Source organism: Vulpes vulpes, chromosome 5 (genome assembly GCF_048418805.1).
Source record: "Vulpes vulpes isolate BD-2025 chromosome 5, VulVul3, whole genome shotgun sequence".
Lineage (NCBI taxonomy): Eukaryota > Metazoa > Chordata > Mammalia > Carnivora > Canidae > Vulpes > Vulpes vulpes.
The window spans coordinates 123,856,566-123,876,273 of record NC_132784.1 but is presented as its reverse complement, the minus strand read 5'-3'; the positions used below and the strand labels follow the sequence as shown (position 1 = coordinate 123,876,273).

The 19,708-nt window shown below is 40.5% G+C and overlaps 1 protein-coding gene across 1 annotated transcript in view; it reads left to right on the top strand.

Moving 5' to 3' along the window:
- The window catches only part of SLC26A5 (solute carrier family 26 member 5), a 55,811-nt gene extending 39,562 nt beyond the window's left edge, over window positions 1-16,249 (top strand). The window contains exons 10-20 of the mRNA XM_072759909.1: window positions 4,297-4,444; window positions 6,302-6,415; window positions 7,633-7,710; window positions 8,394-8,489; window positions 8,929-9,035; window positions 10,096-10,165; window positions 11,096-11,188; window positions 12,475-12,582; window positions 13,241-13,441; window positions 14,052-14,106; window positions 15,550-16,249. Of these exons, the coding sequence (XP_072616010.1) occupies window positions 4,297-4,444; window positions 6,302-6,415; window positions 7,633-7,710; window positions 8,394-8,489; window positions 8,929-9,035; window positions 10,096-10,165; window positions 11,096-11,188; window positions 12,475-12,582; window positions 13,241-13,441; window positions 14,052-14,106; window positions 15,550-15,743 (1,264 nt within the window). The 3' untranslated portion in view covers window positions 15,744-16,249. The remainder of the gene's footprint in view (window positions 1-4,296; window positions 4,445-6,301; window positions 6,416-7,632; window positions 7,711-8,393; window positions 8,490-8,928; window positions 9,036-10,095; window positions 10,166-11,095; window positions 11,189-12,474; window positions 12,583-13,240; window positions 13,442-14,051; window positions 14,107-15,549) is intronic.
- The last annotated feature ends 3,459 nt before the right edge of the window (window positions 16,250-19,708 follow it).

The window sequence follows — 19,708 nt, the reverse complement described above, 5'->3', positions numbered from 1 at the left end:
TTTCCCTATGTATCAAATAGCTGAGGCTTTGGGTTTTTTGAGTTTTAGCCTTTTTTTTCTTTAAATTGTGGTTAAAAAAAACATATAACAGAAAATTTACCATCTTAATCCTTTGGATGCGTACACTTCAGTATGTTAAGTATATTCACATTGTCGTGAAACAGATCTGCAGAACTTTCTCATCTTGCAAATCTGAAACTATACCCAACAATAATTAAATAATAATTCCCTATTCTCCCTTCCTCCCAGCTCCTGGAAACCACCATTCTTTTTCTCTGTACAAATTAACTACTCTTGATAACTTATATAAGTGGAATTCTATTTGCCTTTTTGCGGCTAGCTTATTTCATTCAGCATAAAATCCCCAGAATTCATCTATGTTGTAGCAAGTGACAGTGTCCTTCCTTTTTAAAGCTGAATAAAATTTCACTGTGTGTGTGTGTATATATATGTATACTATATATATATATATATATATATATATATATATATATATATCACATTTTATTTATCTGTTCAACCAACAATGGACATTTGGGTTGCTTCCACCTCTTAGTGATTGTGAATATTACTGCTGTGAACATGGATGTGCAAATATGTCCTCAGGCCCCTACTTGCAGATCTTCTGGATATAGTCCCAGAAGTGGGATTGCTGGATCATGTGATAGTTCAATTTTCAACTTTTTGAGGAACTTGCATACTATCTTCTGTAGTGATCACACCATTTTAAAGTCCCACCAACAGTGGTATGTAGTGTTTTGTTTCATATTGTTTAGCACTTACTGGTTTTTAAAATCTCTCTTCAAGAGAGGGCATCAGAATTAAGAGCAAAAACACCTAAATCTAGCCTGACGCTTACTAGCTGTGTGACTTTGGGCAGGTCACTGACCCTCTTAAAGCCCCAGCCTCCTCCCCTGCCAGGGTAGCATGGTAATCAAGTCCTGTGTCAAGGGTAATGGTGAGGCCACCGGAGATAGTGCACATAAAGCACCACCTAGAGTGTACATCAAAGCCTTGAAGACATGCTAATTGGAAGTTCTGTGGCTCATTTTTTCAACAGATTTTCTAGTTTCAAGTCATATATGCTTTGTCAATCTTCTTTAACTCTACCTTTCAAATGTTTTTACTCTTTATATTTGAAGGAGCTAGCATAACTATGAGCCTCTCTTCTCATCTCATTCTGTTCCTCTCCGACACGCTCTGGCTATCTCTATATTGCTCTCTGTGTCTCTTTCTGTCTCTTGTACTGTCTCTTTCTCTTGCCTTCTTCTCTCTTCCCAGATGAGCAGAATCAGATGTTTGCCCAGATGTTGGCCACTGATGAACCTGGCATACTGCATCAAGCCTTGCCTCTGGTTCCATCTGAGAATTTCCTGGTAGGCGCAAGGGCAGGAGTTGTTCAGGAAGCCAGAGTTCACCCCCAACGCCCACCCCTACCCCAGAGCAAGTATTGAAGGAGGAAGCATGCACTCCCCTTCAAAATAATGGGTTGCTGTCATGAACATGTTACTTATGATTCAGTGTAGGCCTATAACACTGTAATAACAACTATTTTTCTGTTTGGACTTAAGATTTATAAAATACTTTTATACCTGCCATCTCAGTGAGTGCTCACAATAACACCATTGACATACATACATTTTACAAGGTAAAGAAGTTCATTTGTTTGGCATATGTTTATTGAGTGCCTACTATGTACCAGAGACACAGCAGTTAAAAACAAAAGCAGCCACTCAAGCAAAAAAGTGTCTGCTGCCTTGAAGTTTATATTCTCCGGTGGTGGAGGGAGGGGTGGGTGGAGAAAAAGTAGTGAGAAGTGCTATGCAGAAAAGGGAGGCCTGCTAAGGGATAGAAGGGGCTGGGCTGCTGTGTTAAGTAGGCTATCAGAGAAGGTGACATTTGAGAGATGTGGATGAGGTTTAGTGGCTCACAGGTGAGTCCCAGCCTGGACCCAGAATAGTCTTCCGATGCTCAGTTGTTTGCTGTTTCCATTACCTCACACCTGGGTCCCTAAGATAATTAATCGTGTGCTACACATTAGTCTTTGACTAGATCCAGTAGACAATTCTATTCAATAACTGATCACAAATAATTTGGTTAAATGTGAATTCTTACAGTTAGATTTTTCCTTTTAAAAATTTACATGCAATTCACCACCGTTTCTACCCAATACCTTCCTTTTCCTGTTGCTTTGTACCGAAATATGTTGCTTTTCCTCCATATGTGAGAGCCATACTTTAAAAAAAATTTTTTTACCTTTCTATAACTTGGCTACACTTTCTGGAACTTTGCCCAAAACTAAGCATGAAATAAGTAACGCTTACATATTTACATATCTACATATACTCATACTGTTTCAGTTATCTATGAGTCTTACTGCTGAGTAACAGCTCCAAAACATCTCAAAACAACAGCCATTTATTTGCTCACAATTCACAACCTAGGTAGGGAGCTGGGTGATCTCCTGGTATCACTTGGGGTCTCTCATGCAGCCACAGATGTCTGAAGGTGTGCCTGGTGCTGGAGGATCCAGGAGGACTTCACTCACGTGTCTGATACCTCAGGTGGAGTGCTGGAATGGGTGATGACTGGCTGGCATCTTCTCCCCACATGGTGACTCTGGCTGGATAGCCAGACTCTTATATGGTGACTCAAGGAAACAAGACAGGAAAATAGGAGGTGCCAGGCTGCTAAAAGCACTGATACAGCATCACTTGCACCACATTCAGTTGGCTCAATCAATTCACAAGACCAGCCCAGATTCACCAGAGGAGAAACAGATCCTCCCAGCCTCAGGGGACAAGCAGCACATACAAGTATGGGAGGAACTGTTGGCAGCCATATTTGAAAGCAAACTATGCATCTATACACACCCACAAATACACACATAGCGCAGTGTCCAGAAAGTGACTGTTGACTCTTAAAGATCCCAATCATGGCAATATATCCTGTTTCTTGGTCTACTTTCCTTAACTCATTCAAAAATACATTCTTTTATTCTGCAGTCCCAAGTCTGCTGCTAGGGCTTCCCTCGTGGCAAATGCTTCTATAGCAAAATGCAAGGGAAAGACAATAAGTTTTGCAATGGGACCTCCTGGGTTTAACTCCTTGCTCCATCTTGGACAAATAACATCTGCAGGTATCCATTTTTTACCTATAAATTAGGATATTAATGGCACCCATCTAATAGAATTGCTATGAGGACAGATGAGATGATGTATGTCAGGCATACAGCACAAAATGTAGGCTCACTATATGTTCAATTTTTTTTTCCTTCTCCCCTTCCCTTTCCCTTACCTCAGAACCTGAGACACCCCCTTTATCACTGTGATACGACACAGTAAGAGAAATAGGCACAAGGAGGCCAGTTCTTCGTGGTTTTTGTTGTACTGGTGGCAATGTGTACATGAGCCATTTGACCTTAGACAAGTTGCTTAGTCTCACTGTGCCTCATCATCTGTAAACTGAGGAATATACTGGTGCCTAGCTCACTGGGCTGTCTGAGATAAATAAGCACAGAACCTGGCACAGGGGAAGCACCTAATAAATGGTTGTTAATGTAAAAAAGAATTATATGGTACCTAAACTGGTTAGTATTATTATCTAGCCCAATGCCTTGTATTGAATCAGATGCCTTTGAAAAACCTCTATTGTCCCTTACCCCATACCATTCCAGGAAATCCCTATTCTGTTCCTTTAGGACAAGGGTTCCAAACTATAAGCGTGGACCACAAAAACTGGATTCCTCATTGGTCCCTCTAGATTCCCAGGACTACCAGGTGAGACCCAAAGTGGATAACCTGTGGCTCCTTTCCCGTGTTGGAAATTCACTTAAAGGGATCCTGGAAAACAGAGTCTTTACTCGAAATAACAAAAGGAAACAGTCTTGACAGTAGTTCTCCTCTAAGATAGACTTCCTGCCCTCAGACTTTGGTTCAAATGTCTTGTGCCATCTGAGCACTTCGCTGACCCTCTCTTCTTCCTGTTCGGTGTCTTACTTACACCTGCCATACAGGGTGTCATGAGGTATGAGGTTACTCCTTTTCTAAATAAAACCGCATCTGATGTCTGCTGATAACCCATTCAGGTAGAAAGCTAGTAATAATAGGGTTGGAGCCTAAAAAGAACCTTTGTGTGTCAAAGAGGGTGTTTCTTTTTGACAAACCAGAGCACACAGGTATCCAAGCATTGATCACCTCATTTGCAGATGATGCTGTCCTGAAATGCTCCCCTCTAGTTGCATGGTTTTTCCCCCATGGCCACAGTGCTTGGGTTAAAGTCAGCTTGACCTTTCAGGCTACTACCTCCAGCCAACCCGGACACCAGCCTCTTCCACCTTGTGTACGTGGATGCCATCGCCATAGCCATTGTTGGATTTTCAGTGACCATATCAATGGCCAAGACCCTGGCAAATAAACATGGCTACCAGGTTGATGGCAATCAGGTAGGAAATCATTAATTCCCTCCAGATGTTTCATTATGGTATAATCATCCTGCTGTGCTGTGGAAGGCAAATGATTGGAATTTCTCTGTCTCAATAGAAAAACTTCTAGTTTGATGATGGAGGTATTGGAAACATGTATTTATTCAACACTACAATTTTTTTTCATTATGTGTATTAGATCATCAGAGCACTGAGATACAGTCCTACCTCGTGTCACAGGTAGGGGTCCTGCTAGGAAGATGTAACCTTTGGATGTGAGGCTTTCAGTTTGCCATACTCCAACAGATGTTATCCCTATTTTTCAAAGCTCACAGCCTAAGAAGTAAATGTTTATCTAGAACCATTTCTGGGGAGACATTTCCTTGTTCATTGAACTTGGAATATATGATTCATCACTCAAACTCCACATTATATTCTTTGCCACCTCCTTTTTTTTATAAATTTATTTTTTATTGGTGTTCAATTTGCCAATATATAGAATGATACCCAGTGCTCATCCGTCAAGTGCCCACCTCAGTGCCCGTCACCCAGTCACCTCCACCCCCTGCCCACCTCCCCTTCCACCACCCCTAGTTCATTTCCCAGAGTTATGAGTCTCTCATGTTCTGTCTCCCCTTCTGATAATTCCCACTCATTTTTTCTCCTTTCCCCTTTATTCCCTTTCACTATTTTTTATATTCCCCAAATGAATGAGACCATATAATGTTTGTCCTTCTCTGATTGACTTACTTCACTCAGCATAATACCCTCTAGTTCCATCCACGTCAAAGCAAATGGTGGGTATTTGTCATTTCTAATGGCTGAGTAACATCCCATTGTATACATAAACCACATCTTTATCCATTCATCTTTCGATGGACACCGAGGCTCCTCCCACAGTTTGGCTATTGTGGACATTGCTGCTATAAACATCAGGGTGCAGGTGTCCCGGCGTTTCACTGCATCTGTATCTTTGGGGTAAATCCCCAACAGTGCAATTGCTGGGTCGTAGGGCAGATCTATTTTTAACTCTTTGAGGAACCTCCACACAGTTGATGGAATGTGAACTGGTGCAGCCACTCTGGAAAACTGCCGCCTTCTTTTTAAATTTTTTTGTTTTTTAGAGAGGATGGGGGGAGGGACAAAGGGAGAGGAAGAGAGAGAATCTTTAAGCAGACTCCATACCCAGCATGGAGCCCAATGTGGGGCTCAAACTCATGACCATAAGATCAAGACGACCTGAGCCAAAATCAAGAGTCGCTAAATGGTTGGGCCTCCCAGGTGCCCCACCACCTCCTTTTATAACCTATCAATAGATAAGCTGAATACCACTAGGCATAATTTTGGCATGACAGTGTCTGCTTTAGCACACTGTGTGTTTCTAGGAGAATGTTAAATGCTCCACAATCCCCAGGACACGATGATCCAACTAGAAAGACCAGAAGTAGCCCTGAAAGCAGGTCTCACTCACTGGTCCCAAGAGGACAATGTCATGTAGTCATTGAAGGGCAAGAGTCGAGGCATTTAGAAGATGCCAACAATTCTATACCAATAACTTACAACAAAAATATTCTGTCCCTTTTTGCTGCAGTTTTCTTTAAAAAAAAAAAAACATTATTTGTGTAAGAAAGTGTGTCTGGGAAAGAGGGGACTAAGTAGTGAGTGCAGCTTTTATCTCTTGCAGAACAAAAGCCCTAAGTGGTTTTTCTCTCATCTTAAGAATGTCTATTTTAAACTCATGCTAAGCAAACTTTTATATTTGGAAAGAGAATAAAGAGACACCCTACACTGCCGAAAATGTGTCTAAAATGGGCCATCTTGCCTTTTTTTTCTGAAGAATGACTGACCTCTGGTGTGCTTTGTTTCCACATGGAAAAGGAGCTCATCGCCCTGGGACTGTGCAATTCCATTGGCTCACTCTTCCAGACTTTCTCCATTTCGTGCTCCTTGTCTCGAAGCCTTGTTCAGGAGGGAACCGGAGGCAAGACACAGGTGTGTATACAACTGGCCTCTCAGGATGGTGATTTGGGGTGGTAAACTTTAATCCCTTGATTCTATTCTGAACCCAAACAAAGCTGCTCCATCTGAAGATTGACACTCCATTGAGCTATGCAGTGAATCAGAGAAGGGCATGAATGGTCAGAGCGAAACACAGGAACTGAATATATAGGAAAGAGGTATATTCTCCAGTTAAATTAAAAATTATACAACAGTCTCTGCTGCCAGTAAACCTCACAGTCCAGACATAGGATGTTGCTATGAAAGTCTGAGACCTAGTATGATCAAGATGCTAGCACGTCCAGTAGAACTTCCTGCAATGATGGAAAAGTTCACTATTTTCACTGTCCAGTATGACAGCTTTTAGCCACATGGGGTCCTTGAGCAGTTAAAATGTGGGAAAATGCAACCAAGACCAGAATTTTTAGTTGTATCTAATTTTAATTTTAAAAATATAATAACTGCATGTGGCTAGTGGTCATTGGACAGCAGGGTCCCATTTTATTCTTCTGGCCCTTGTGGATCTTGCTTGGGTCATTATCTCCTTTCCCTCACTCCTGGCAAGGGCATTTCAGTCAGGGTTTTTAATCATTTCAGCCTCTATTTATTTATTTTTAAAGATTTTGTTTATTTATTTGAGAAAGAGAGCACAGAAGGAGGGGGAGAAGCAGACTCCCTGCTGAACAGGAAGCCCGACGTGGGGCTCAGTCCCAGGAACCCAGGATCCTGAACTGAGCCGAAGGCAGGTGCTTCACTGACTGAGCCACCCAGGCGCCCCTCAGCCTCTATTTAAAAGCTATAAGAGAAACTAAAACTTCAGAAAGGGAGTGTGAAGGAGTTACAGGTTTATGCAATGGTTTTGATGACTTGTTTGAATCCATATTTTCTTGATCTTCCTTCAGTGATTATCAAAAGACTAAGATCAGGGCAGCCTGGGTGGGTCAGCAGTTTAGCGCTGCCTTCAGCCCAGGGCGTGATCCTGGAGACCCGGGATCGAGTCCCACGTCGGCCTCCCTGCATGGAGCCTGCTTCTCCCTCTGCCTGTGTCTCTGCCTCTGTGTGTGTGTGTGTGTGTGTGTGTGTGTGTGTGTATGTGTGTGTGTGATTCTCATAAATAAATAAAAATTTTTTAAAAAGACAGAGATCACCCTCTGCCTTGCCTCTTACTCATATCTCCTAAAAGTCCCTTCCGTGGATCCTTTCTCATTTAGCTTGCAGGTTGTTTGGCCTCACTAATGATTCTGCTGGTCATATTAGCCACCGGATTCCTCTTTGAATCATTACCCCAGGTGCGTAGCTTGAACTTGGTGTGAGGTGTTACCATGTGTAGAGATTTTGCTGTTTTATTTGTTTATATTTTTGTGGCCATCTCGTGCCTTTTTACTATAACTCTAGCAGAGTGGTATAAGAACGAGCAAGGCTGGGATCAAGATCCCGCTCCACAATCTACAGTCCTGCCCCTGGGAAAGCCATCTCAACATCTTTGGGCCTCTGTTTCCTTATCTGCAAGTGAGAGTTTAGACTGATTAATCTCCAAGGGCCCTTCTCTCTTTGATCTTCTGTGTCCTTGCACTTCCATTAAAACTCTGAGATGGCCTCCACTCCTAAGACGTTTGTTTGCTGATCTGTTTAATCTAGTAGAGATGAGGGACAATATAGAGTGGAGAAAATCACAATGTAGGAAGACCATGGGTCAAATCATTCCTGGAGTACCAAGTTTAACTCTGAACCTCTTGACCGCCATGCAGGTTTGCTACTAGGATATAAGCCTGTCCAATGGGTTTTCCAAGACCCATTTTAGCTAACCAAGTCCTGAAAATCCAGGTATCTAGGCTCCAAACGTACCATCGCTGCTACATGGGAAGTGAGTGGGGAGAAGACATGGGGAGGGCAGCAGGAGGACAGTGAGGAGCCAGCAAAGGAGGCTCTGTGGACACAAAAGGAGAGGCATGCGGGATGTGCTCTGTTTCAGGCTGTGCTGTCGGCCATTGTGATTGTCAACCTGAAAGGAATGTTTATGCAATTCTCAGATCTCCCCTTTTTCTGGAGAACAAGCAAAATAGAACTGGTAAGTAACAAAGATGAGTGTTAGGTTAATATGTCATTGCAACACATGGATGTGCTCCTAAAAATGTGAGAAAGAGGGGGGTCTGGCTGGCTCAGTCAGTTAGGCATCTGCCTTTGGCTCAGGTAATGATCCTGGGGTCTTGGGATGGAGCCCCACATCAGGCTCCCTGTTAGGAGGAGTCTGCTTCTCCCTCTGGCCCTCCCCCTGCTTGTGGGCTCTCATGTCTCTCTCCCTCACTCTTTCTCTCTCTCATGAATAAATAAAATCTTTTTAAAATGTGAGAAAAATAAGCTAATGCAGTCATTTGTTATGTGTAGCATCTAGTTAGGCAACATTAGGTACTGTGTGTGTGTGTGTGTGTGTGTGTTTGTGTTTGCATGACAGACTCTTAGAAAATTTTTAGCGTGATGTCACATAAAGTTTTCTGTCTTTTGTGCAGACCATCTGGCTTACCACTTTTGTTTCCTCCTTGTTCCTGGGGCTGGACTATGGTCTGATTACAGCTGTGATCATTGCTCTGCTAACTGTGATTTACAGAACACAGAGGTAAGTGTACAAATTGGGATGGACATGATTGTCCTGCCTGAAATTGCAGTATTGACTTTAATTCTATTATAATTATCAACAGACCCCACTAGAGTGTGAGCATCTTGATTGTGGAGGCAATATTCCCAGAGTCCAGTCCCGGGCATAATGTATATTTTCTGAAAGCTTACTGAGAGACTCCACCCAGAAAAAAACAGCTCACATTCATATTATATATTCTAATACACAAAGCACTTGTGCATACCTGCTAATAAGCACCAGGGCATTGTAGCAAGTCCATGGAATGTCAAATCAAGACCTTGAGCCATATTTTGTCTTTCCCAATCCCTCTGACAATGACCAACACACTCCACTAGGCCTCAACGTCTCAGCCATACAACAGCAGAAATAAGTCTAGTATGTAGGATATGATAAGGTAATATGAGGTGCTCAAGCAGTAGTATCTGTCATCATTACAGTATCCAGTTTGAGCCAGATTGTCCTATAAAAAGAGGAGAGCTCTCCAGAAACAATGTTTAAAATCTATTCAAGCCAAATTTAAAAAAACTTCCATGCTACTTTGAGGGTTGTTTTTGTTTTCTTCCCATACCCTCAGTTGACAAGCACTCCCATGAGTCAGAGCCTTTTATTAGAAACAAAAAGAAAAACTCCTCTCCTGCTTTAGACTGAGAGTAGAAAGACAATTCTATTGAGTGAATGAGAATTTGAGTTACACATTCCCTGGCATGATTGAATTCTGCACAGTTCACTTTAAAGACTTTAGCCTCCGTCTTTAAATGCCCGAGTCTTTTGTCCTAACCAGATTGTGTGATGTGTGAGGGATGTGTGTGTGAGTGTGTGTGTAGGGTGAGTGTGTCCTGTACCTTGGGGGCAGGGTGTGGGGGCATGCTGGGAATGGCCCTGAGAATGTGATCCATGTGAAGCCTTTTGCAAAGGTAGGATCATGTATTCCTGAGTTCATTAACAACTCCATACATGTGAACATGGAAAACCTCATGTTTAAATCACATACTGGACCTCAACACAATAGTATTGTAACACACTGTCCCTATATCTTTAGTCCCAGCTACAAAGTCCTTGGACAGCTCCCCGACACGGATGTGTACATTGATATAGATGCCTATGAGGAGGTAGGACCTTTTTCCTGTCATTTTAGATGGTTGTAAGCATGTCATGTGATGGGCAGACTAAATATTACTTTTACACAGGACAAAAAGTGGGGCTGAAAAGTAGGGAGGTATAGTGGTCAGAATGAAAAGTATGAACTGGGATTTACTATCTGGATTCAGTTTTAGAGTTTATACTATAATTACTCAACCTCCTAATATTTATTTTTCCCTTTTCTGTAATGATAAGTATATATTCTTGGAATTAAAGTGTATATTTACAAAATACTGAGAGGATGCTTTGTATGTTAAAATTATGCCTTAAAATTCCCTTGATTTTTAGTATCCTTACAAAGTGTCTCAAAGACTTTTACAGAACCTCTTAAAATTAGTTCTCTTTGATTTGCTTTATGTTTGGGAAGACATTCTCAGACCCACTATAAGATACTGGAAGATGAGACTGCTTTGAGGATTGCTCATTTTCCCTCCTTCTAAAGAATTATGTGCTGGATTTCTCATTTCTAAACTGCATTCTAGAGGCTTCTGGCTTCTCTGTTGCTCTTGGGTCTGTTTCAGCCCCTGTCTGCATTCCCGGAGTCACCAACATAACCTCTCCTTCTGCTTATTCCTCAGGGTCTGAGTGCCAGCCTCCCTTCTCTTATCTGTTTCCTTTTCTCTGTTTTTAATAGTTTTTGGTTCCTTCTTTGTGTTTTATGGTGAATATGAAACAAAGACTTAGGAGAAATGTGAAGATGTGTGTATTAAAGGCTCTCTTCTCAGAACTCCTTTGTCCAGGACACGAGTAAGTAGGACACAGTGACCATTTTATCTAAACCCTATAAGAGAGGGCCTTGAGCGACTTCTGTGTAGATTTTCAGGTTGGAGGAGGGAAGCAGGTGCAGTTTTGACTCTGAAATATTTCCCTGTGTTAAATTCACTAACATTTTATTTCAGGTGAAAGAAATTCCTGGAATAAAAATATTCCAAATAAATGCTCCAATTTATTATGCAAATAGCGACTTGTATAGCAATGCTTTGAAAAGAAAGGTGAGTCACAAGAAATTGATTTTTTTTATAATTTTTTTTTAATTTATTTATAATAGTCACATAGAGAGAGAGAGAGAGAGGCAGAGACACAGGCAGAGGGAGAAGCAGGCTCCATGCACCGGGAGCCCGATGTGGGATTCGATCCCGGGTCTCCAGGATCGCGCCCCAGGTCAAAGGCAGGCGCCAAACCGCTGCGCCACCCAGGGATCCCAAGAAATTGATTTTTTTTAAGATTTTTTATTTATTTGAGAGAGTATGAAAGAGAGAAAAGGCACAGAGAGAAAGAGGGTGAGGGAGAGGCTGAGAGGGAGCCCAATAGGGGCTCGCTTGATCCTGGGACCCTGAGATCATGACCTGAGCTGAAGGCAGACGCTTACCCTACTGAGCCACCCAGGTGCCCCAAGAAATTGATTATTTTTGAGTGGACCTGTGGATTGACAGGAATGTAAGGGACATTTAAATGTCTTGGTATACCTTTTATACTGTTCCATTCTCTCCCTTCCTCCCTCTCTCTCACTCGCTCTCAGTAAAATATACATAAACTTTACCATCTTCAGTAAATTTATCATTCAGCAGATGGAATTTATATTCACGCTGTTATGCAGCCAACACCACTAGTCATTCTCTTCTCTTGTGCACATATTACCTTTTCAAAAAAATTTTAAGAAAAAAAGTGAGGGATGCCTAGGTGGCTCAGTAGTTGAGCATCTGTCTGCCTTTGGCCCAGGGCATGATCCCAGGGTCCTGGGATCGAGTTCTGCATCAGGCTCCCCTGCAGGGAGCCTGTTCTCCCTCTGCCTGTGTCTCTGCCTCTCCTCTGTGTGTCTGTCCTGAATAAATAAATAAAATCTTAAAAAAAAAAAAGTGAAAAAATAAATTTAGGTTTTTCACTCTTTAGATCATGTGGGTTCCTTTGGTGGTGTTTAGAACTCGACCCCACACTGCCCAGTATATAAGAAAATCTCTCAGTCAACCCCCAGAGTCTCTTAAAATGAGAATCTGAGAGTGAATTTGAAAAACACTACTTTAAAAATTCCCCTTGATATTGTAGTGTACTCACTGCCGCATCCTGCTAAATGCACATAAGAATAAGGAGAGTTACTCATTTTCCTTTATTAAGGGAATAACTCAGTTCAGGGTGCCTAAGGGAATGGTAGAGCAAGAGGTGGAGTGATAACTTGGCATAGAAAATAGATGGGGGGGGGGGGGTACTTGAAGATTTATTGCATTTGCGTGGGTTTCTGGGTGCCAACAAATGATTTTGCATGTATCGCTCTTCTGCAAAGACTGGAGTGAACCCAGCAGTCATAATGGGAGCAAGAAGAAAGGCCATGAAGAAGTATGCCAAGGAAGTTGGAAATGCAAATGTGGCCAATGCAACTGTTGTCAAAGTGGTGAGTGGTCTCTTCCCTGTAACTTTTCCTTCTCTCTTAATCTGCACCACGCCCCACCTTCATTCATGATTGAGGTCTTAACACAGCAGGAAGCCCCTAAGATAGGAAAGCTTCAAAACCATTTCAGTATCCTTTATCTATTAAAGACACATGATAAGGCCAATTATGAAAAAAGTAGGGATATGAACCCCGGAAAATATTGTTTAAAAAAAAAAGATCACACAGTAGTATCTTAATAAATTTTACCATAGCTACTTTGTCATAGATTCATTCAGCTGATAGTAAAAAAAAAAACAAAACAAAAAAAAAAACACCTCAAAGGCTAGATTTTGTTGTTCAAGCTTATGGTAACTTGTGGTTGTGCTGAAGTTAATGGAACCATTTTAGAGGTGAGGAGAGATTGGATATGATGACTAAGGAGAGTGGATTTCATTGGACAACAACAAAAGGAGAAGAAAAGAAACTGAGCTAAAACTGCATATTATGTACATATCCTTTTTCTGTCACATTGTAAGTATGGGATACAGCAAATATCTTAGAAGAGGCCTGGTGGAGTCAGGAGCCTGACACTATGGCAACTAATTTTCCGTTATGAATCTTTCTCTGAACCAACATGCGAGGTGTTCATAGACTTCTGGTTTGGTTTATGTGTTGACAGGATGCAGAAGTGGACGGAGAAGATGCCACGAAACCCGAACAAGAGGATGATGAAGTAAAATATCCCCCAATAGTCATCAAGAGCACTTTCCCTGAAGAACTGCAAAGATTTATGCCCCCCGGGGATACCATCCACACCGTCATTCTGGATTTTACCCAAGTCAATTTTATCGATTCCGTTGGTGTCAAAACCCTGGCTGGGGTAAGCATCCTCTTAAATGAGTCGTTTCATATCTCTGTGCCATCAGTAAGATCAGAGAGTTGATCTAGGGTCCTTTTTCAACTCTTAAAATTCTTTGTTGTTGTTTTCAACTCTTGGTTGTGGAAAATTTCCAAACTGTATGAGAATAAAGAGCACAGTGTCATGAAGCCCCGCGGGACTCCCACTCTGCTGCTACAGCTCATCAGTTTGTGGGCACCCCAAAGGGCACCCCTTGTTTGGTTCACCCCCCCCAACCCACTTTGCACTTCTCTGACTCTAAAGCACATCCCAGTCACCACCTCTTCGTGACTATTTCAGGATATAGCTCTACAAGGAGAAGATTCTTTTACCAATCAGTACCATTATATCTTTATTACACCTACATAAAATTTAACAAGAATTCTTTGCTAGCCCTCATTATCACTGTCCATATAAAAATTAAATACAAAATTAGTTTTAAATGGTTAGCTCAAAAATGCATAACTGTTGAAGCAAAGTAGCTCAGGTGAATGAACTAGTGTCTTGTATCACTGACTACATACTGGTAAAAAGAGACTTACATCTGGCACGGAGTCGAGAGAAACTAAACTTTATTTCAACATTATTACAGATTGTAAAAGAATATGGAGATGTCGGTATTTATGTGTATTTAGCAGGATGCAGCGGTGAGTACACTTCCAGAATGGGGAGAAGTTTTAACATTTTAGTTTCATTTCTCTTTTTTTAAATAACTTTTTAAAAGTTTGGAAATATTTTTCCCTTAATTTCAGTTTTTGGCCAAAATGAAAATTATTCAGGGGCAGGGAGGGAAAAAGATGAGAAATGTTCTTCTGAAAATCACTCTAAAGCTAGCTTTGAAATTAGTCACTCATGGGCAACCCCCCGCGCCAGGTGATTATGGCAGGGCTTCCTGACCTGTACTGGATAGAAGGAGCTTATAAACCGTTGTTCTGGGCTGGTCCATTTTTTAGTAATTATTTAAGGGCTGCTTTAAACATAGTTCTGTAAAATTATTTAGGTTTTTCCATACAACACCTGCTATTTTTGCTTTATAATAAACTTTGAGTTGAAACAGTGCCTGAAAATTAAACCTACATAAAGGCATCCCTTTTCACCTGCCAGAATGGCAGAAAGGAAAAGTGTCTGACAACACGCTCTGTAGGCACACCGCGAGGCAACAGGTACTCCCAGACACTGCTGGCAGGACTGCAAAATGGAACAGCCTTCAACTAGGGTACATCTACACAATAGAATATCATGCAGTGGTTAAAAAAAAAAAATTAAGTGAAAAAAAATCCAGAAAATATATATATAATATGTAATTTCTATTATACGTATACTATGTATTATCATGTCTTATATACGTATAATATTTTATATAATGCCAAAGAGATACTTTTGGGTAAGAAAAAAGGAAAAATAATATAGATTTGTATTATTTGTATAAATACAAAAAGAATAATAGTTTCTAGAATAAAAAAAATGTGATATGTATACAGATATGTGTATACACACACAATGGAATATTACTCAGCCATCAAAAGAATGAAATCTTGCCATTTGCAGCGATGTGAATGACACTAGAGGGTATTATGCTCAGTGAAATAAGTCAGAGAAAGACAGATGCCATAGGATTTCACTCGTGGAGTTGAAGAACAATATAGATGAACATAGGGGAAAGGAAGGGAAAAATAAGATAAAAACGGAGAGGGAGGCGGACCATAAGACACCCTGAACTATAAACAACAAACTGTTGCTGGAGGGGAGGGGAGTAGGGGGGATAGGGTAAGTGGGTGATGAACATTACAGAGGGCACTTGTTGGGATGAGCATGGGTGTTATATGTAAATGATGAATCACTAAATTCTACTCTAGAAACCAATTTTGCCATAAATTTTAACCATAAATTTAAACAAAAACTTGAATAAAAAATTGAAATTAAAAAAAAAGAAAGTTTCCTGCTACTGGTGTGTGATATCATGGGGACAGGATTGGAGTGACAGTTTTTTAGTATATCACTGTGGTATTGAAACTATATGAGTGTGAATTTTTTTAATGTTCAAGACTGGTACCCAGAATGTGGACTGATTTTCCTTCCTTCTTTTATAGCACAAGTTGTAAACGACCTCACTCAAAATCGATTTTTTGAAAACCCTGCGTTAAAGGAGCTGCTGTTCCACAGCATTCATGATGCAGTCTTAGGCAGCCAACTTCGGGAAGCGCTGGCTGAACAAGAAGCCTCCGCTCTTCCTCCCCAGGAGGACTCCGAGCCCAACGCCACTCCCACCACTCCCGAAGCGTAGATGAGGAACTCAGCTGGGATGGGCTACGGGCCTCTCATGAAATTGCTCTTTGTTACATATTTTAAGTATTAGACATTAGATTGGTTTTCTAAGGGTAACATTAGATTTCTTTCCTAGCAGTCAAGGCTTGATTTGGAGGGTGAATGACGCGTAGCAAGATGTATCTTACTTGTGTTTTTATTTTTAATGGAATATTTCAAAGATAAATTGTCCTCTCGGCTGCATCTATTGTGCAGTGACATTTCTGTTACTCTTTAGTATTAACTTCATAAACTGAGCATTTAAGAAGTTATTTCCTTTAACTTCACCTACAGATCAGATATGCTGTCTTCAGATGGTTAGTGGCTCCTTGCTCCTGAAATTGTTGATTTACAGGATTTTTGTAATCAGAGTTATCTAACAGAAGGAGCGAACCCGCAATTTTTTAGAAGTTCTTTTAAAATTACATTTTATTATCAAAGAACAATCAAAAGATTAGAAAAAATAAAAACATTATATTGCTACCACCCAAAGATTATCAGTAACACTTGAATGCGTCTCTTTCCACATCCTTTTCTGTGCATATATATTTTTATCTTTTAACCAAAGTAAGGACATATTCAACATAGTGTTCTGTAACCCATTTTTTCCACATCAGTAATCCTTGCTTTCTCATTCCAGAATACTTTCACCTCAGACTATATTCAAATTTCCCATCATCCTCAAATTTGTAGTTGGTCTGTCCAAACTAGTATTCATTCTGTGACCTAACACTACAGCTGGTCATGTCCTTTCAAGTCCCTTAAATCTATTTTAATCCAGCATCATCCCTTTTATGACCGTGAGTTAGATTGGGGTAGTTGTCCTTAGAATCCCATCTGGTTTTTTCAAAGTGTTATTTCTCTTGTCCCTTTATTTCCTGAACTACCTGTAATCTAAAAGTTCTATCTAAAAGTTTCATGGATTTAAATAAAACTTTTTTTTTTGCTAGAATATATCATAGATGAGATATCATAGAATATATCATAGATGCTTCAAATCTCATCACATCAGAAAACACATAACACCTAGTTGACCTACAATTAACGATGCGGAGGTAGATCCCTGGATTGACAGGACAGCCTGATACCCCATTTAGGTTTTCCCTTTGTGACTAGTGAGTTACTTTATGGTGTTCCTTTGGCATTGAACGAATACCCGGTTTCCCATTAGCCATTCACCCAGGGGTTTTAACATCTGGTGATAATCCTTGCCCAAATCAATAATTTTTTTGTTTGTGATTTTTTTCTAATTCTCTCATTTCTTCAGCATTTATCAGTTGGTATTTCTTTGTAAACTACAACTATTCCTCCTCCACTTCAGCTGTCTGGTCATCGTTAAATACATCTCTTACTGGAAAAGGCAAGTTAGATGTTTTTTCCGTTTAATTATCAACTTCAAAGTAAGGAGTTAGTTTAACATGACAAATTAGGTTCTTTTACATCTCTTTTTTTTGGCATATTATAGGCTCATGAATTTTTATAGTTTGAGTGTTCTTCAGTCCATTATAATTGTTCTTTTTTGCTGTTCAAATTGTCACAACTGTGACCAGAAGTTTTGTTGTTGCTGATAGTAAGGTAACCTTAAAGGCCGTGTATTAAGAAAGCTGACTCTTACGTATAATTTAATATCTTCTTGGAAGTCCGTAAGAGTTATCAGTTAATTCTTCATCAAACCCAGAGTTAAGCCTATGATTAAGTTAAATGCCTATTTGAGGCACTCTTTATAGTTGTCCAAAAGGAGTTGGGGAGAACTTCAAGCCAATTTGTCATCAAAAGGTCTTGTTCTTGTAGTTCCAACTACCTCCTTATTCCAGATCAAAGCACAAGTTTTAGCCAACCTGCCTAAAGCCTCCTCTGCTGAAATTTCCTGCTAATAGTTTGTGGTTCTTTTTTAAGATTTTATTTATTTATTTATTTATTTTTTTATTTGAGAGAGAAAGTTGAGAGCAGGAGTGGAAGAAGCAGAGGGAGAGGGAGAAGCAGGCGCTCCCCTGCTGAGTAGGGAACCTGATCCCAGGACCCCAGGATCATGACCTGAGCCGAAGGCAGACACTTAACCGAGCCACCCAGATGCCCCTAACAGTTTTTAAAATATGTTTTCTTATTGATTCTTGTTTTAGTTTTCCTGAAGAAAACACTGCCAGGGGAAAAGTGGTGTGGTCAGATCCCAAGAAAGGTTAGCATGGGTCTACCCCTACCAAACCCTGTGGTTGGTTTGCTTTAACTATGGGGTTGCTCAGTGACTTTACTAATTTAACTTAAAGTAGACCCCCTCCTTTCTAATCAGTACTTCATGTAGATCTTGAGTGAAACTAGGTTCCCATCCAGTTACTCCCTTGCAATCACCACACACAAGAGCAGATACATCTGCATTCTGATACAGACTGCCTTCTGAAAGAGCACTTATTTGTAGAACCTCTGCTTTAGTGGAAGTTTTGTCAAAGGGCCGGCACCATTTCAGCCATTAAAGCAGAACTTCAGATTTTAAACAAGTCTACAATACTTCACCCCATATACTTTAACACCTGTCTTCAGCAAATGCTTCACACACAGTAGATACTCACGTCCTAGTAGTTGGTAGATTGAACGTAGTGTACAAAAACCGTATTTACCAGTATCTAACAGATTTGTATTTAACTTTTGTTCTTTAATGTTCAACCTGTTGTGAGTGGAATTTTACCATGTACATAAAAAGCACCTTAGTTTTACTGAAGGGAAATGTTTTATTTTCAGCATGCCTCTAAGAATTTAAGAGTGCATTTCAAAATGTTTTACCTGTATGTAAATATGTTGGAATGCTTTACGTAAAATTATTTAATATAGGGGAAATTTTCCTGACTTTTTTTTTTTTTTACCTTAAGTATGCCTCTGTGTTCTTCTTTCTGGACCTTACTAGCTCCTAGCGTATGCTTCCTGTTTCTCAGCCCTGGTTCAAACTCAGTCTTACTGCACTACCAAAATGGGCATAATCCACAATGATAGATATTGGGACTTGGCAAGTCTTCTTTTATGGCAATAGGGGAAAGCCCTGTGTTCAGGGAGGGTCCCACATAGAGAAGTCCTTTGTTTTTCTCAAATACTACACAATAGATAGTGGTTGATTTCTGCCTCGTGGATAGACGGAATATGTTTGAAAATAATTGCGAACCAGGACCGGGGAAACAACTCTTGTCACAGACATTGACTTTGTATAATTATAGGACAGCTTAGAGTAGGATCGAAATGGTCAGTCTCATCTGCAGTGGGACTCAGAGAAAAAAGAAAGGATATGAATCCTCTGCAAGCCCTGCGAGTAGCTCATTTTATAGTTTTCAGGTGACATCTAAAATATCAATTCCATGTGGTTTGATCCTGTCTTACCTGTTCAACAGATAAAGGAGGTGCCTGCCTCCAAAGGTATATTTTGAGGAAATGAGTTTGCCCTCATGTGTGGATAAAGGCGAAGGTAACAAACCCAAAGAATCTGCCATGGAGTGGGTAGGTGTGTTTTTCTGTTTGTTTTTTTTTGGGCGGGGGGGGGGGGGGTGTCGTGTATGCCCTTGAGTGAGGTCAGGGAGAGGGAATATAGGGCACGTGGAAGGGAAGGTTTTATCTATTATATCTGCCCCTTTAAAGATAGTAAATCAATTTAAATTTTAAATTCAAAAATGTCCTTGGTGTGAGCCTGTGTGGTTTGAGTGCAAAAATGCTGTTGGTTCTTTTTAGTGTAGCTTTCAGGAATGCTTTTAGGATTCAGTATGTTTAGATTCTTGATATTGTGGTTTGAGTGCTGATAAAAGTTTGAAAACTGATCAAAGTACTACCTTAATTCTCCATATAGCCAACCAAAGTGCATGCAATGGCTTTGAAACCCCTCAGATCCCAACAATAGAATGTTCAAAAGCTCAGCATTGTAGCAGGTAACCTCCCGGCTTTCTGACTTGAATTTAATCAAGTTTGAGCATC